The 18,236-nt window shown below is 42.9% G+C and overlaps 1 protein-coding gene across 2 annotated transcripts in view; it reads left to right on the top strand.

Moving 5' to 3' along the window:
* Positions 1-18,236, top strand: part of LOC120548036 (protein kinase C epsilon type-like) — a 121,431-nt gene that overhangs the window by 32,584 nt on the left and 70,611 nt on the right. For both annotated transcript variants that reach the window (XR_005637132.1, XM_039783969.1), the window contains exon 2: positions 13,703-13,766. Coding sequence is in view for 1 of the 2 variants with exons in the window: in XM_039783969.1 (XP_039639903.1) it covers positions 13,703-13,766 (64 nt within the window). In the remaining variant the exon portion in view is untranslated. The remainder of the gene's footprint in view (positions 1-13,702; positions 13,767-18,236) is intronic.

The following is an 18,236-nucleotide window of genomic DNA, read 5'->3' as shown; positions in this document are numbered from 1 at the left end:
AGTTTCTCTCTCTGCATGTGTAGAGACTGTTCACCTGTCCTTCTATTGTTATGAGGACTTTTTATGACTTTTAGCTCCGGAGAGTGAGGACATTTTTGGAATGTGAGGACAGTTTGTCCAGTCATGGCTTCATCAGAGGCTACTGTTTAAGTGTTAAGACTTGGTCTCATTTTGTGATTTACACAAAATGAGGCTTACTGTAAGTACTACTTAGTCCGTAAAAAGTGTAGGGCTGGATCCGAATATTCGACTATTCGGATATTGGTTCGTTGGGTAGGTATTCGATTTTAAATTTTGGGATTTAGATATTATTTTTTTTATTTTGTTGTTCCTTCAGTACTGTAATAAAGTTGAGACGGATTCAACTTTTGGAGAAAGGCAACCCGACGTGATGCTGCGGTGGCCAATCATGTAACCGGAGATCAGACTTGTCACTTGAGTGTTTTGAGGCAGGGTGAGAGTCCCGGACAGGAAACGGATGACATCACTGCCTCTGTCGCAAGAAAGTTTTAAAACACTATGAGGGTTTAAAAAAACAAAAAAATGATACACAAGCACTGAACTGCCCGGGAGTTTGTGGAACAGCTGACGGTTTCCTTAGTCCCTCCGTCTCTGTTCTTTCTCTCTTTTTCTCTGTGAGATGAAGATGCCTTCAACTGCAGTCAGAAATGTCGAGAGCTATAAACGATCTGACAGAAAACAATAATTGTGAAATATAAAGTCTACTTAGTTCTACATTGGGGGGGGGTTAAATAACAGCAGGACATCACACAAATGAGCCATTTATAAGATAAGATATACTTTATTGTCCCCGAAGGGAAATTTGTTTTGGACTCTGTCCGTTCCGCAGCTTTACAAAGACGACACTAAATACAGGAAATAAGCATCTCTCAACACATACTCTCATGCAACACAAAACATGCTCTCATATACATTAGACTTTCACTGGCAGTTTTTAATTCAACATCCCTGTACGTATTGCACAAAATGACACAATGCACTGCCTTAATGCACAACCCAAATAGCCTACGTATTGCACAACTAAAATATTGCACATCCCCAATAGACTACATATTGCACAAAATGACACAATGCACCGACTTAATGCACAACCCAAATAGCCTACATATTGCACAACTAACATATTGCACATCCCCAGTAACCTACATGTTGCACAAATGACACATTTCCACATAACCTATGCAGTACACAATGCCATATTGAACAATCCAACAGCCCACGTACTGCACCACTAACATATTGCATAACCCCAATAACCTACTTATTGCACGATGACATAGTGCGCCAACCCAGCCAGCCTACATGTTAGTGTCGATAAGCTTAATGGACACAGGCAACAAATGAGTGTTTATTTGGGTTTAGCCTGCATTTAGGAACCCAGAATCTTCTACCAGAGGGTAAAAGCTCAAATTCTGGGTGATGTATGTGGGTCGGATCGGAAACTATTTTTTGTGGCGGTCTTAAGTGACGCTCCCACCGCCAGTTGACTATGGACAGTATTGGAGTACTTCTTGGTATCAAACCTAAATACGTTTTTTGGTACCAACAGAAATTTGGAGTATCAAAGATTGTCTCTTGCTTCTTTACTTCTTTTGTTTAGGACGATTATAATTATGATTGTGCATATTTTAGAGTTCAATTGACGCGGGCAAAGTTCTTTTCGGTATCCGTACCATAAGTCAGGTGTTTTATGTATTGAAAAATCAAATCTTCAAACGATGCCCAGCCTGAAAAAAGGGGTTTGGGGTTAGAAAAGCTGTCTCATGAGGCACAGTTTCAATGAGGGTCCTCGCTAGTGTAGAAGTTCAAATGTGTGTGTGTGTGTGTGTCTGTGAAGGGTCTGCAGTGTGTCACTCCACAGAGGCCGTGTGCTCTCTGTCACTGAGGACAGATAAAACACAATGTCCTCTCTGTTCTCTCTCTCTCTCTCTCTCTCTATCTCTTTGTCTCTGTGGCCCTCTCACTCATTCTCACTGTGATCTTTCTCTTTGGTGGTGTTATGATCCTTTTTTTTCTTCTTTCTTCACTACGTCGATGCCACTGCTGCTACAGTGCAATTTGAAATTGCTGTTCATAGGGCTGGGTATCGTTCAAAAATATTCAATACCCAGACTGAGCTCATGAAGTGGCGTATGTATGACACGCTAGAGCTGGGAAATATATCGATATTATATCGATATCGTGATATGAGACTAGACATCGTCTCAGATTTTGGATATCGTAATATCGTGATGTGACATAAGTGTTGTCTTTTCCTGGTTTTAAAGGCTGCATTACAGTAAAGTTATGTCTTTTTCTGAACTTACCAGACTGTTCCAGCTGTTCTATTATTTGCCTTTTCCCCATTTAGACATTATGTCCACATTACTGATGATTATTTATCTAAAATCTAAGTGTGAAGATATTTTGTTAAAGCACCAGTTGTCAACCCTAGAATATCGCCGCAATATCGTTATCGAGGTATTTGGTCAAGAATATGGTGATATCTGATTTTCTCCCTCTCGCCCAGCCCTATGACAATTCGTATGCCATGTTGGCGTGTTATCAAGACACATAATCGCTTTTTAGCGTGTTTTTCAATGCTGTTTGGCCGCCATTGACCTACATTACGTGTGAATTATCACCGTAGCGATTAGTATGGAAGGATGGAAGTCTGCAGTTGGTTGGGGGGGGGGTGGATGGGTAAAGCACAGGACTTTCACCCAGGAGAGCTGGGATTGCGTCCCGTGTGTGGCGTTTTTTATTTTTTTAATAAAGCGTTTTTTTATTTTTTTTACTTTATTTAGAATCTAATACGTACCACAATCAACCCCACATTCATAGTGTTTTGACAAGAAAGCAAACTATAAATAAAAAGAAGCACAAAGCAAACAAAATTAATAACAAAGAAAAAAATTTCAATAGACAAAACACAATACAATTAGCAAAACATTTATAATATTACACATGGTACTCCTTTAAGAGAGTAAACCCTAATATGTATCTCTAAATCAAGTAAACAGGGATTCCATTTCTTTTCATGCTGTTATTCTGTTGTTATTTGTTGCTATAATTGTTTCTAGCATATGCTGATGATAAACTCTATTCTTAAAGTGTGTTATACATAAATTTGATATAGTTTTCGCTTTAAAATAAACATTTTACCTATCAAAATAATCATATTCAAAAAGTGTTTGCATTTACCCTCAAACACACATAACAAAATATTCTGAGGTGTGATTCGCAAAACAATATCCATAGACCTTAACCATATCTGTATATTGGCCCAAAATTTAGCCACATGCGGGCAAAACATAAAAAAACAAATGCATCAGGTCCTCCTCCTCATCCCCACAGAACCTGTAACAAGCCTTCCCCAATATTTCTTTCCTAAACTCAACTCAACTTTATTGTTTTCCTAAGCGTGTGACGTTGGTCACCATTGTATTTTTGTCGTTTTTTGTGTTACTAAAGCCTTAGCCACTAGAGCCAGTCCCACCATGAGCTTTCCTTAGGATGTGCCATTTCTGTGTCTGTCGCTTTAAATGCTATTGAGGAGGAGAGAGGGGGGGTGGGGGCAAGGTAGAGGAGGGGGGGTGGCCTTGACCAACTGCCACTTTGATTATTTGAAAGCCATGATGTCTCTCTCTCATGGGTGGGCCAAATTCTCTGGGCGGGAAAAGCAGAGAAAGGGGGGGTAAGCTCCTTATGACCTCATAAGGAGAAGATTCCAGATTGGCCCATCTGAGCTTTCATTTTCTCAAAGGCAGAGCAGGAAACCCAGGGCTCGGTTTACACCTATCACCATTTCTAGCCACTGGGGGACCATAGGCAGGCTGGGGAAACTCATATTAATGTTAAAAAACCTCATAAAGTGACATTTTCATGCCATGGGACCTTTAACAAAATGGCCTTTTACATCATTAGCAGCAAAAGCAAGAATGGTCGAAAACATTTTTCTAGCTACAGTAGTTATGTATTATATTTCTACTTGGGAGGCTTAGTTTTGGTCTGTTAAAAATCAGAAAATGGTGAAAACTGTGGATCAGTGTTTCCCAAAGCCCAAGAGGACGTCTTCAGATGTCTTGTTTTGTCCACAGCTCAAAGATATTCAGTTTCTTGTCATAGAGAGAAGTAACTAGAAAAATATTTATATTTATAGGCTGGAATCAGCAAATTTTTTCCTTTTCTGGATAAAAAAATGACTTGAACTAATGAATTTATTAAAATAGTTGACGATTAATTTAACTTAATCTTTGCAGCTCTAATAGTATTTTAGACCAATACTTGTGTACTTGTCTTTTTTTTAAACAATGTTTTTATTGATTTTATTTTATTGCAGTTATAATTTCCCACAGTATTTATAGTGCTTAACTGGATTGCTTTTGTTGGAGTACAGATGGATATCTTTTTGGCCTAACTCCAACTATCCTCCCATGTCTCCTCATCAACAGTCCCTGACAGCTCCTTCTCCCATACACCTTAAATCCTCGCTGGATTAGTAGGAGACATGCCAACTATTACATGGATCGACATTCTTTACTTTAACCTGGGCGTTGTCTGCCCAATAAATGAGAAGTCAGTCTCAAAAATGTGTGTGTGTGTGTGTGTGTGTGTGTGTGTGTGTGTGTGTGTGTGTGTGTGTGTGTGTGTGTGTGTGTGTGTGTGTGTGTGTGTGTGTGTTTACAGTGAATCTGAGCCAAGAGTTCAACAGTCATGTGCTTTCACTTGAACCTTAACAGACTGTGGGCGTGTTTGTGTATAGTGTGTGCCACTGTGTGTGTACGCCACTGTGTGTGTGTGTGTTACATATATGTATGTATATATATAATCTGTGTGTGTGTGTGTGTGTGTGTGTGTGTGTGTTTGTGTATGTGAGACAGAGCTGGCAGGTGTGAACAGGACTCATCGAGACTTGCTGAAGGACCTTTATTTTTAGGCAAGGAGCTTTCCACGCACACACACACACACACACACACACACACACACACACACACACACACACACACACACACACATACACACACACACACACACACAGTAAGGTGCATTAAATCAAGTGCTCCCTCTTCACAAGTGGACTGTTCACAGACCAATCACAGGTGGGTTTTCAGAGACACCAAACATGTTTACTACACAAACAGGGTAGAGTGTAACTGCATATTCTGTGTGGGGGAGGGGGGGGGACCAAATCTTTTATTTTGGTCACATCAGTCACAGCCCGACTCCTAGACAGGAAAATTGAGAGACGAGAGCTAAAGAAAAGGCACTTAATTTGAACAATCATAGAATAATAATCAAAAACAACATAACACAACTTTATCAATATAACTAAACAGAAAATATAAAAAATATAGGCTAAATGCCATTTACGGCCGCAGCGAACTGCTGAAAAAAGGAGCCAAAAATAGCACCCCGACCCAAGTGATATTATTATTTAAAATGACAGATTTAATATGAGGAATAGCATGATTTAAAACAGTGTTGTTTAGCTAGTAGTTACATTCAGTGGAGTGTTGATTTAAGAATTCTTTCTACACAGATGAATGTAAGTACAGGCGATAAATAATCACGGCATTTCAGTATTGAACAGAATGACACACACACACACACACACACACACACACACACACAGCTTCAGATACATTAGGGCGGATGGATGGAAACCTGCTCAATTGAGTTAAAGCCTGCAATTTAATTTGCCTGTGTGTGTTGTGTGTGTGTGTGTGTGTGTGTGTGTGTTTTCCCCGTAAGTGAGCATACAGTTCAGGATGTTCTCAGAAAAGGTAAACTAAATTTGACTTTGACTTTCCTCCTAAATATACAGCACAATATGCACACACACACACACACACACACACACACACACACACACACACACACACACACACACACACACATAGTTTACCACATGAAGAAGACAAATGAAGCAAATGGAATTTGTGGAAACAGCTTACTGTGTACGTTATTAGAGTTATTAACGTGGTTAGCTGTCTCCCGGCATCCGCTAGCGGAGGGACTGTAGGCTCTGTGCTGCTGCTGGCTGATTCTGGCTTAACGCTGTTTTTTTGTATCTTTCATAACAACGGTTTACGTTGTGTTGCGTTCAGTCCAAGGTGGCGGAGCTGCAGCTCGGTCAGGGGTGCGTTTGTTGCAATGGAACGTTCTGTTGAGTTTCGCCTCTTGTTACTTCTCTTCGGTAGAGTTCAGTTCCGTGGAAAGAAATTCTAAGATTCGGCAGAACCAGAGCTCCGTCAAAAAGCCCAATATTGGGCATCCCTAATTTTGAGCCAGAATGACAAAAAAGCTGCATGGTCGACAGGAAGACAACACGAGGGTTAGGAGGCACCGTAATGAGGCCTCGAAATCCACGTTGCTATTCGGCCTGGTAGATACCGGCCGTTTTTACCACGTTGACACGAGGCGGCGCCACAGTCGGCCTTCGTCGCCACTGTTTCTTTGCCGTCTGCCTGGTGCGTCAGCACCTTAGTGCAAAAGTGCAGTGCACCCCACCATGCAAAGTAAACCCCTTTTTGACTATGCACTGGGTAGGCAACTTTCATTTGAATGAATGGGCACGGTTTTTAGAACACAGTATGGTTCAAACCAGCTCAGTGTACCAAAGAATGTAACGCTTACATCCGAAACCACACGCGTCTTCAGTCACACACATCTTCCTACTTCCTCCACTGTTAAAGAGTGCTCTTCCTGTGACCTTTGACCTCAGTGTGCATACAGCCAGCAGCTCTCAGATAAACAGGGAGGAGGAGTCAATGTGTATCCGCCATGTGGATGAGTATTAACACACACGTCGTGGACACATACGCACACTGAAGGGGCCTTTTCCTTCCTACGGCGCCTCTATATTTAGTGACATCTGCACCTGTGAGTCTGAGCACGCTCAGTAGGCAGCTGAAGAATGGAGGGCTGTGACTTCAGAGGAATGGAGGTGCTGTGTGTGTGTGTGTGTGTGTGTGTGTGTGTGTGTGTGTGTGTGTGTGTGTGTGTGTGTGTGTGTGTGTGTGTGTGTGTGTGTGTGTGTGGTGTTAGGGCAGCACAATAAATAGTTTTTTTTATCATCATCGCGATATCAACTGGCGCGATAAACACATCGTGAAAGAGTTCTTTATTGTCGCTCGAGGGGGAATTTGATTTGCAGTTGGAGGTACGAATAACAAGACAACAACAACAACACAATAAACAAGACATCACAAAACATCAAAAACCTCCCAGCAGCACGCAACCAACAGATTGATGGAGAACAATTTCATCACCTAAAAAGTGGCCAGTGTCAAATGAAATCCCTTGAGATTGTCTGGAAAGTGTTTATTAAAGGTCCTATGGCATTAATTAATTAATTTAACATTAATATGCGTTCCCCCAGCCTGCCTATGGTCCCCCAGTGGCTAGAAAAGGTGATAGGTGTAAACCGAGCCCTGGGTATCCTGCTCTGCCTTTGAGAAAATGAAAGCTCAGATGGGCCGATCTGGAATCTTCTCCTTATGAGGTCATAAGGAGCAAGGTTACCCCCCCTTTCTCTGCTTTGCCCACCCAGAGAATTTGGCCCACTCATGAGAGAGAGACATCATGGCTTTCAAACGAGCAAAGTGGCAGTTGGTCAAGACCACAAAGAGAAGAGAGACTTCAGATAGAGTATTAGGGGACCACTAAGGTCTATATAAAAGAGACTTCAGATAGAGTATTAGGGGACCACTAAGGTCTATATAAAAGAGACTTCAGATACAGTATTAGGGGACCACTAAGGTCTATATAAAAGAGACTTCAGATACAGTATTAGGGGACCACTAAGGTCTATATAAAAGAGACTTCAGATACAGTATTAGGGGACCACTAAGGTCTATATAAAAGAGACTTCAGATACAGTATTAGGGGACCACTAAGGTCTATATAAAAGAGACTTCAGATACAGTATTAGGGGACCACTAAGGTCTATATAAAAGAGACTTCAGATACAGTATTAGGGGACCACTAAGGTCTATATAAAAGAGACTTCAGATACAGTATTAGGGGACCACTAAGGCCTATATAAAAGAGACTTCAGATACAGTATTAGGGGACCACTAAGGTCTATATTAAAGAGACTTCAGATACAGTATTAGGGGACCACTAAGGCCTATATAAAAGAGACTTCAGATACAGTATTAGGGGACCACTAAGGCCTATATAAAAGAGACTTCAGATGCAGTATTAGGGGACCACTGAGGTATATATAAAAGAGACTTCAGATACAGTATTAGGGGACCACAAAGGTCTATATAAAAGAGACTTCAGAAACAGTATTAGGGGACCACTAAGGTCTATATAAAAGCATCCAAAAATCAGCATGCCATGGGACCTTTAAGACATATTGGGCCTAATTTACTAACACTAGTGCAGTTTGCGCTGCGTCTGTTTATGTGAGTTCGGTAATAGGCACGCTATGCTTCCACAGTTTGCGTAGTATTTATCAACCCTGACACCCATCAGGCAATCAGCGTCTTTCTCCGCCCACTATACCGTAGATTGCGCTGTAGTAAAGCGGTACTGTTGCTATGATACGGCTGAGTGTAGACTGCGATATTCCCACTGCTGATGCTATGACTGTTTGAAATGATCCTGATGCCGATATCTGTAATGTAGCGAGGAGTTTAACAACTGCTGGAATGGGATGTGAACGCTGAGTGGGAGATGCAATTTCATCTTTGATTTCTTCCAGTAACTCTAATATTGCATGGCTGCTTGATCTGTAACGCTAAATGATGTTGTGTTCACTGACAAAGTGTGATTCTTGTGTTAAAAATATTTTCAGCCTCGCCTATGTCTCTTGCTCAAATTACTGTTGCCATTTCACCAGCGGCATAAAGGTCTACGAGGAAACTCGACTGCGGCTGGTTTACACCTGCTTTTAAGAGGCGGAGAATTTCCCCCGCAGAATAGAGGCGCGCTCTTACTGACAGTCTTTGTAAATACCACGGAATATATAATTAGGGGCACTTTGCGATTATCCTCCCACCTTTTTGGGTGGAACTCCCACTTTCCCCACGACCCTCCCACAAACACATATTGAAAGCGCAACATGTCTCTTCTCGCTCATGTGGCAGACAATCTGCGATTTTACCCAAGTGCGCCCTGTTTGTAAATAGCCCGCATCGGTTACGTCCGTCTTTGCGACCAATTAGCGCCTGGAAACAGGCGCAAACGGCTTGATAAATCTAGCCCATTGTTTTGGCCATTTTTTGGGCTGGCTATTCGTGATTCCTCGTTGTGATTAGTTAGCTAAAGAGTCATTGCTCCCTCTCAGATGTATGTATTTGATAGGTTTTGATATAGCAACGAACAAACACAACTTTCTGTTGCAGGTGTTTCCTGACTGCTCTCCCACGCTGATCATTTGAATATTCAACATGTTTTATTCAAACCAAAAACGATGAGCCCCAGCAGCACTCCTTCACCTATAATTAGAATGTCAGTCCCTTTCCTGAAAACATCGATTTATTCAGCCCAATTTTACAAAACACTGCACTAGTACAATTGTTGTTGCGCCTACTCTTGTTCTCTACATCTCTGACAGTAAGACAATGCAGTGCCTTTCTTTGGTTGGAGCTGGTGACAAAAACAGCCCGCATTTCAACGGTGTTCGAGTCATTTTCTGTCGTCAAACCCTGGAAACAGAAAGTGTCTCCTCCCCCTCCTCCGCCAGACCCATGGTAATACTCTGCCATCCTCATCTGTCCATCTGCCACAACGACTTCCTTCCTTCCTTCCTGTCCTTCTTGTAGAAAATGCAGATGGATGGCAATATTTATCCTGTTAAACCTCAGAATGCTCTCAGTGTTCTGTCCCGCCAGATAACAAAGATCCATTAAGCCCCCCCAAAAAAACAACAGCAATAAGGCGTTCCTGGTAGGGTTGGGCAGTAATACGGTATACGAAATATTAAATATAATGTATGTAATTATGTGTGGTTGTCATCACGTGACAGTGTGGAGGAGAAGGTTTTTTTGTAAGTTGTTGTCATGTTATTATTATTTCAGTATTAGTGTTTGGTATTCAGTTTCTGAACGGTGCACAAGCCAACAGTTTGGTGACGCCGTCTGAGCCTTACGTCATCGTTTTTAATTATTCACGTTAATACCGTATACCGCGGTAAAATAGGGAGGAGGTTTGACGGTATCAAAATTTGGATACCGCCCAACCCTAGTTCCTGGAACAAGCAAACACTGGATGTGAAAAGACAGTGTGTTAACAATAAAAAGAAGTAATTGCAGGCAGGGTGCTCCCCCCTTCCTCCCCCGCTCCTGCGCCCCTGCACCTTCACATTGGAACGAGCCAACAAACTTTCTCTGTCCTCCCCCTCATCCATCCATCTCTCTCTCTCTCTCTCTCTCTCGCTCTCTCTCTCTCTCTGCTTTCTATCTCCTACTGTATACATTACTGAACCCACGCCTCTTCGCCTTCACTGCACAGTCTTCACTTAGTACTGTTCACTCGTGTGTGTGTGTGTGTGTGTGTGTGTGTGTGTGTGTGTGTGTGTGTGTGTGTGTGTGTGTGTGTCTGTGCAAAAGGGGGGGATTATGGACGCTGTGGGTGGTGCAAGCCGATGTTAGAAACTCTGTGAGCCCCCGGTCGATGCCCACTTGCTTTCATTAGATGAGCTCGCATGCACTCAGGCATGCTCACACACACACACACACACACACACACACACTAACACACACACACACACACACACACTTGTCTGTATACACACCAACGCTTGCAGACACTCAATAAATTGCAGAGCAGCAGTTGTCTTCACTCTCTTGAGATTCTCTCTTGCCTAAACACATTCTGACTCCATTGTGTGTGTGTGTGTGTGTGTGTGTGTGTGTGTGTGTGTGAGGTGTATATATGATGTGTGAGTGAGTGCGACAGGATATGTGTCAACCTCGACTTCGCTGAGTCCCACACCACAGTGTGTTTTTCTGTTTCCTCCAACTTTCTCTTTTCTACACGTTACCACATTACCGCCGCGTTGCGCAGTGACGCTGTGAGATTTCGGCCAAGCAGGATGTTGCCATCCCACAGTTTCCCCACAGTCTGGCAACAACACCTTTGTGTTGGCGGCGAGTGGGTAGATGTTTCTGATATCCACATTTAGCACATTATGGAAAATGTATGCAAAATCATATCAAATAATCACATTGATAGGACTGTCGTCTTCCGTGACAGTAAACAGAATCTCTTTTTGACTTTTGATTGAATGAAAACAAGCAGTTTTATGCAATTATCTTGGGCTTTACAATATTGTAATAGGCATTTTTCACTTTTGATTCTAAAATGATTAATATAGAAAATAATAAACACATTAATTTTAATAATCTTTAATTGCTTGTTCCAGTGTTCAAAATGAATACACTTGCAGTGACGCTGTAATGGCTGGTTCGATGATAGATACGTCAGCATTATGTTCTGTGCTGTATCTTGACTTGATTTCCTTTGTTTCTGTCATTCCCATACTTTAAGAAAAGGGGGGGGCTTTTGTCATTTCCTCTGTAAAGAAAACTCCGGCCTGTCTTTCCATTCTAGCCTCTGTTCCACCTGCTTCATAGCCTGGATGCCAGCCGACCTTAGCCCCGCCCACAACATTTGAGGTCGGGAAGTTCGGTCTGGACTCGATCCATTGTGGAGCAACTATGCTCGAACTAGAGCGGTTTGGGACCAATCAAATTGTCAGGGCGGATGATCAACAGCAACGTAATCAACCACGTCACCAAAGAGCGCTTGGGTTGAATTAATTTACAACAAAGATGGCTGCCGATGGAGAACTGAGATGTGGAGATTCCTCCATCGCGTCTGTTATAGAAGATATCGACAGCGCATTCATTTTAAAAGAGGAACAGAGAACCGCGATCAAGGCATTTGTCAAACTATGCGTCGCTCAACATACGTCACATTGCTCTGATTGGTTGTAGGTCTATCCAATTGAGTGCAGAGGCATTTTCTTTCCTGGTTCGGTTGAAACACGCCCCATAATCACAGCCCAATGGAGCAGTATCAGACTCATATTCTAGTGTAGGGGTGTGTGTGTGTGTGTGTGTGTGTGTGTGTGTGTGTGTGTGTGTGTGTGTGTGTGTGTGTGTGTGTGTGGGTGGGTGGGTGGGTGGGTGGTTGGGTTTGTGTGTCAAAAATGTGAACGATATATGTGGATGAGTGGGAATGAATGGTGTATGTGGAGGAGTGGAAGCATGGAGAGTGTATGGTTGGGGAGGAGTGTATGTAAAAGTATGAGTATGAGCATGCATGAGTGTGGTTTAAGATCATGTGGAGTAGTGGATTACTGTTAGTAGTAGGAGTTGTACTCTGATTGGAGTATGAAATTACACAGTATGCTGGTATATGTATTACTTCTTGATGGAAATAATAAAAATAATAATAATAATAATAATTTTAAAAAAAACTAAACGAGCACAGTAAAGGTTGAGGAAAAATTGTTGAGAAAAAAAATGCGCTGCCATTACGCTGGCTGCTCTGTGTCTACCCTTCACAATAAAAGCCCAGCTTAAAGTCACCCAGAGCATTTTGCTTAGAGGAAACTCAATAAAAAAGCCATTTCAGTCAGGACCACTTTGTCAAAATTGATTCACTCATCTGCAATTTGTATTAGGCGGTATGGCTCTGTTCTGGGGCCTCCCCGCACTTCCACTTGCATACGTGGAACGCATGAGGCAGGGAGAGCACACCCCCCCTGCCCTTCCATGTGCATGTATGGAAAGCCTTAAGCTGCGGCGAGCAGCAGTGCTTCTCGAGCTTTTTTTAATAATGTAAAATAATCTTTTTTCAAATAATTTTTGGTAGAAAAAAAAAAAGTATATAAAGAGGAACAGTACAGCGATGTAAGCGATAGATTTACTAACAGACCAAAACTTTTTTTTTGAAACGACGAAACCTTGGAAAAAGACGGTAGAAAGAAGGAAGTAAGGCAAGAATAGGTCGATAACGGTAATGCAAACATCGAAAAAAAAAAAGGAAGGCTACACTAGGGCGACGAAAGTGACAACAAATTTAAATAAGCGACAAACTTTGAAAAAAGTGACAAAAACTTTGAAGAAAAAAGACAGTAGAGAAACGTAAGGAAGAAAGGCAAGAATAGGTCACGAGTGACAAAACCTTCAGAAAAGGTGACAGACTTCAAAAAGCAGCGACAAAAACTACAGTAACTACAGCCTTGGAACTGAAAAACATTTTGCAAAAAAAAATTATCCAAAGGAGATTACGCCCTGTGCCACTTTTTGAAAATTGCATGGCGATTCATTTTTCATCTCGACCGGTTGTAATCTTTACACATTCATATCAATTTTTAGCCGATTCTCGATGCATCGTTACACCCCTAGTCCCCATCAATTTACTGGGACAAGAATGAAGCACTTTCAACACGGCAAATACCACTGCATACATATTGCCTAAAGTAATGTTTCTGCACATTTATGTTCTTGCACAATTTGCTATGTAACTTCCATACTGTAAACAACATGCAATCAAACGACGACAGCTACAAAAAAACAGTTAACATCAATTAAAGCGAATGGTTTTTCACTCACATTTGTGCTCTCTCCTTGTCTCTTTTTCTTCCGTTTTTTTCTATCTCCTTCCCCTTATCCCTCTTTTGCCCTCCTTTGCCTACCTCCTTATCCTGTGTTTTCCATTACCTGTGTGTCTGCAGATTGACCTGGAGCCAGAGGGGAAGGTCTATGTTGTTATTGACCTATCAGGATCTTCCAGTGAAGGTAAGAACCTTTTTTCTACACATTTTTTCAACTCAGGGTTTCAACTCAGGGCACCTGAGGCCCGCTAACATGAATGAAACCCAAAACCACTGGTATCTGTTTTCCTTTTTTTAATGTGCTCATATTATGCTTTTTGGCTTTTCCACTTTCCTTTATTGTGTTAGATATCTTTTGTTGTGCACGTTATAGGTTTACAAAATGAAAAAGCCCAAAGTCCCCCCCAAAGGGACTTACCATCTCCAACAGAAAACCCTGTTCACAAACTGCTCCAAACAGCTCTATTGTAGTCCAGCCTTTACTTCAGAGACAGACGTGGTCACTTTGTAACACACGTTATAATGCTCGCCTAGCTGCTAGCGTGGCACAACCTCATACTCTGCTTCTGACTGGCTAGTAGTCCTTACCTAGGTACTGTCAGGGCACGCCCTCATATTCTGCTTCTGACTGGCTAGTAGTCCTTACCTAGGTACTGTCAGGGCACGCCCTCATACTCTGCTTCTGACTGGCTAGTAGTCCTTACCTAGGTACTGTCAGGACACGCCCTCAAACTCTGCTTCTGACTGGCTAGTAGTCCTTACCTAGGTACTGTCAGGGCACGCCCTCATATTCTGCTTCTGACTGGCTAGTAGTCCTTACCTAGGTACTGTCAGGGCACGCCCTCATACTCTGCTTCTGACTGGCTAGTAGTCCTTACCTAGGTACTGTCAGGACACGCCCTCATACTCTGCTTCTGACTGGCTAGTAGTCCTTACCTAGGTACTGTCAGGGCACGCCCTCATACTCTGCTTCTGACTGGCTAGTAGTCCTTACCTAGGTACTGTCAGGACACGCCCTCATACTCTGCTTCTGACTGGCTAGTAGTCCTTACCTCGGTACTGTCAGGACAAGCCCTCATACTCTACTTCTGACTGGCTAGTAGTCATATATGAATTTACATACAATGTGAATTTACATATTCTGAATGCAACATTTACATTCACACATACATACTGTATTGTACTGAGGCTGATGTCTCTCCTTTGGTGTATGTGTGTGTGTGTTTGTGTGTGCGTGCGTGCGTGTGTGTGTGCTTGTGTCTGAAGCGCCTGTGGTTGCTCACTAAAAAGCTTTCTTACAAGTTAAAGCTCCTTGTGTGTTGAGCAAGACTTCCCCGCCGCCTCTTCCTCTTCCTCAATTTTGACGTCTGCCTCTCTCTTCAAACCAATCACTCCCAAATTCATCTGACAAACACCGTGTTGCTCTTAACTCTATAGCACACTATGTTAAAAGTAGTGCTATCTGTTTAAAAGGATTCTAACTTTCTATTTTTTTTAATTAGACCTTTCTTTCGTGTGTGTGTGTGTGTGTGTGTGTGTGTGTTGTGTGTGTGTGTGTGTGTGTTTCACACTGTGGCCAAGTGAAGTCTTGAGCCAGTCTGTCGCTGTGTAATCAACACCGCAGCATCAGGAAGTGGACATTGCAGGTTTCCTGTGTATCTGTGTGTATGACGTCATGCAGTAAGTGCTTCTCAGCTGCAGTTTAACGAGGACCGCGAGTTCAGCGTTTGACTCGGAGCCTCTAAGATCACCTCGTTATTCATAATGTGAGACGTTGTGGTGTGAGAGAGAGAGTCCCGAGCTGTGATCTAATCTTCTCTCCTGGAAGTCGCTTTCTGTTCACTGTGAATCCAAAACGGGATCATATGTAGCACTGATCTGAAAACATGTATAAAGATGCACGTTTCAGTGTTTCTATAACATTATCAGTCCTTCCAGAAAAACAGTTTTTTTGTGATTGTTGCGGGCAAAAATCCTTGATTATGCGGCACCTTTTCCTAAAAAATGCAATGGTATATGCGGGATATTTATGCATTTTAATGCAATGAAATTGCAGGAACTTGCAAAAACTGCGGTTTGATGAAAAAGAGAAAAAAAGGGATTTCCCCCAACACCCTGCTTTTCAATGATGTTCACGTCGCGTAATTACGTCACTTCATAACGTTCCCATGGCAACGGGAAAATGGCTGCTATTGTGTGAAGTAAACGCAACATTTTTCAACTTTCTGCTAAGATATATGTGACTTTTTTGCAACGAAAATGCAGGGATTATGAAATCATGCGAGCCCTGCATATTTTGCGCGGAAATCTGCAATTTATGCGGCGAAAGTGCTGCGTATTTTAAAAAAAGCGGCCCCTTTGGCTGATTATGCATTGAATTATGTGATCGCATAATCACGTTTTTCTGGAGGGACTGCATTATACACAAATAAAAAGCCAAAAAACCAATGCCAGTGCCTTCCAGAAACAACTGGTAGAAGGGGGTTTCTGACCTCCCACCACTACAGTTAAGGTCTGTTTACTTATTCAGGCAGCGAGTGCTGCTCGGTTAGCCCAAGCTTTGGGGAGGATGGCCTCCATGGTTAAACTAAACCAACACTGACTGTTGGTTAAAAATGGGAGGCAAACCACAGTCCACGCGATCCATCTCTCTGTATTACCCACTATGCACGCCGTCTTTTTCCTGCTACTCGGCGACGGACAGACAGTTGACACGGCGAAGACTTTGCTTGTCAGGAAAACATCATCATAAGATGCGTATCAACCCCTTCACCATCTGGCCTCTCTCCGCCGTATGCTGCATAACGAAAAAAGTTAAATTGTTTCCAGAGGTGTTGGGTGAGAGGAAGAGGACACACACACACACACACACACACACACACAGAGGCCCAGAGAGATCACCTGTTACACACTTCCAAAGAACGTGTGTGTGTGTGTGTGTGTGTGTGTGTGTGTGTGTGTGTGTGTGTGTGTGTGTGTGTGTGTGTGTGTGTGTGTGTGTGTGTGTGTGTGTGTGTGCACGCGCACCAGATTAGTGTTAGGGGGACATGAATCACGGAATGGAAGGAGAGAAAGACAGAGAGGGAGTTAACCGGAGGTCGAAAGAGGGGGAGAGGGAGTTGATAAATTGATTAATAAAGTGGAGTGTTCTCTAATGGACCAGTTACATCATCGAAAAAGAGAGGGAAGGGGGAGAGAGAGAGAGAGAGAGAGAAAAAAAGAAGATCAATACAGTGACAAAAGGGTGTCATTAGGACAAGGACTTTTCTGTCCGTTACAAATGTGTTATTTCATCTTGGATAATATTTCTTTCTGTTTCTCTCTGTTGCTTTTTCTGCCTGCAGCGTCATACGATATGTTTAAGTACTGTGTGTGTGTGTGTGTGTGTGTGTGTGTGGAGAGTGGATGAAATTGCAGTCATTACTTAAATGTGTTTGCATAGCAGAGAACACATGGGTGAACGGTCATGTCTGAGAGCCACACACACGCATGCACGCACGCACACACGCACACGCGCACACACACACACACACACACACACACACACACGCACACAAAGCCCTGTTGTCAAAAGCAGGTGAAATATGACTGTGTTGTTCTGGTTCTGTTGTTATCAGCTGGGAGTATACTGCTCTGAACATAATGCCACTTTGTAAGAACCATCTTGGGGCCTTTATGTCGAACACGTGGTTGTTCATGGTTAATGCTTTGTATTCTACGTCTCGCAAGCTGCAAATAAAGACGCTAAGCAGCAGTAAGCTTCGGGGCAAATGGATGCTGCCGTCGCTGCTCTGTGAATGCTATTCATGCATTATTTTAACAGTAGTTATCTGCTTTTTTCCTACTGTGAGATAGACGTCTTTTTTTGCTAGATGTGTGGCTGCCGCCAGCGATGCCACACGCACGAGTATTGCACGAGTATGTGGTTTTGTGGCAGACATGTTGAAATGTTTGGAGGAAGTGCAACAGGATGAACTGAGCAACGCAATCGCTTTGTGCAGGTCTGGGATGGAAAAGGCTCTCTGATGCCCTGGACGTTGTGACAGGATGGCCTTACGTCAAGCTAACGATCCTTATCGCAGTTGTTAAAAAAAAACTCATTAGTTTCAGAAAGCAACACCACCTAGCCTGACGTCGTCATACTCAGATTCTAGTCAGAATGAGGGTTGGCCTCCGCCAGGGCTGCGCTTGGTCACCAATCCTGTTTGTAGTATTTATGGACAGGATATTGAGGCGTAGTCGGGGTGGGGAGGGGTTGCAGTTCGGTGGGCTGGGGACCTCATCGCTGCTTTTTGCCTCCCTAGGGAGGTGATCCAGGCACGTCCAGCTGGGAGGAGGCCTCGGAGAAGACCCAGGACTAGGTGGAGGGATTATATCTCCGACCTGGCCTGGGAACGCCTCGGGATCCCCCAGTTGGAGCTTGTTAATGTAGCTCTGGAAAGGGAAGTTTGGGGTCCCCTGCTGGAGCTGCTCCCCCCGCGACCCAACACCGGATAAGCGGACGAAGATGGATGGATGGATGGATGGATGGATGGATGGATGGATGGATGGATGGATGGATGGATGGATGGATGGACAAATCCTTCATTAGAACATTTGAAAAACACACTTAAGAGAATCCAGTTATTTAACTATTGCAATTACAACAGGAAAC

Source organism: Perca fluviatilis, chromosome 19 (assembly GCF_010015445.1).
Source record: "Perca fluviatilis chromosome 19, GENO_Pfluv_1.0, whole genome shotgun sequence".
Lineage (NCBI taxonomy): Eukaryota > Metazoa > Chordata > Actinopteri > Perciformes > Percidae > Perca > Perca fluviatilis.
This window is presented reverse-complemented; position numbering and strand designations above follow the sequence as displayed.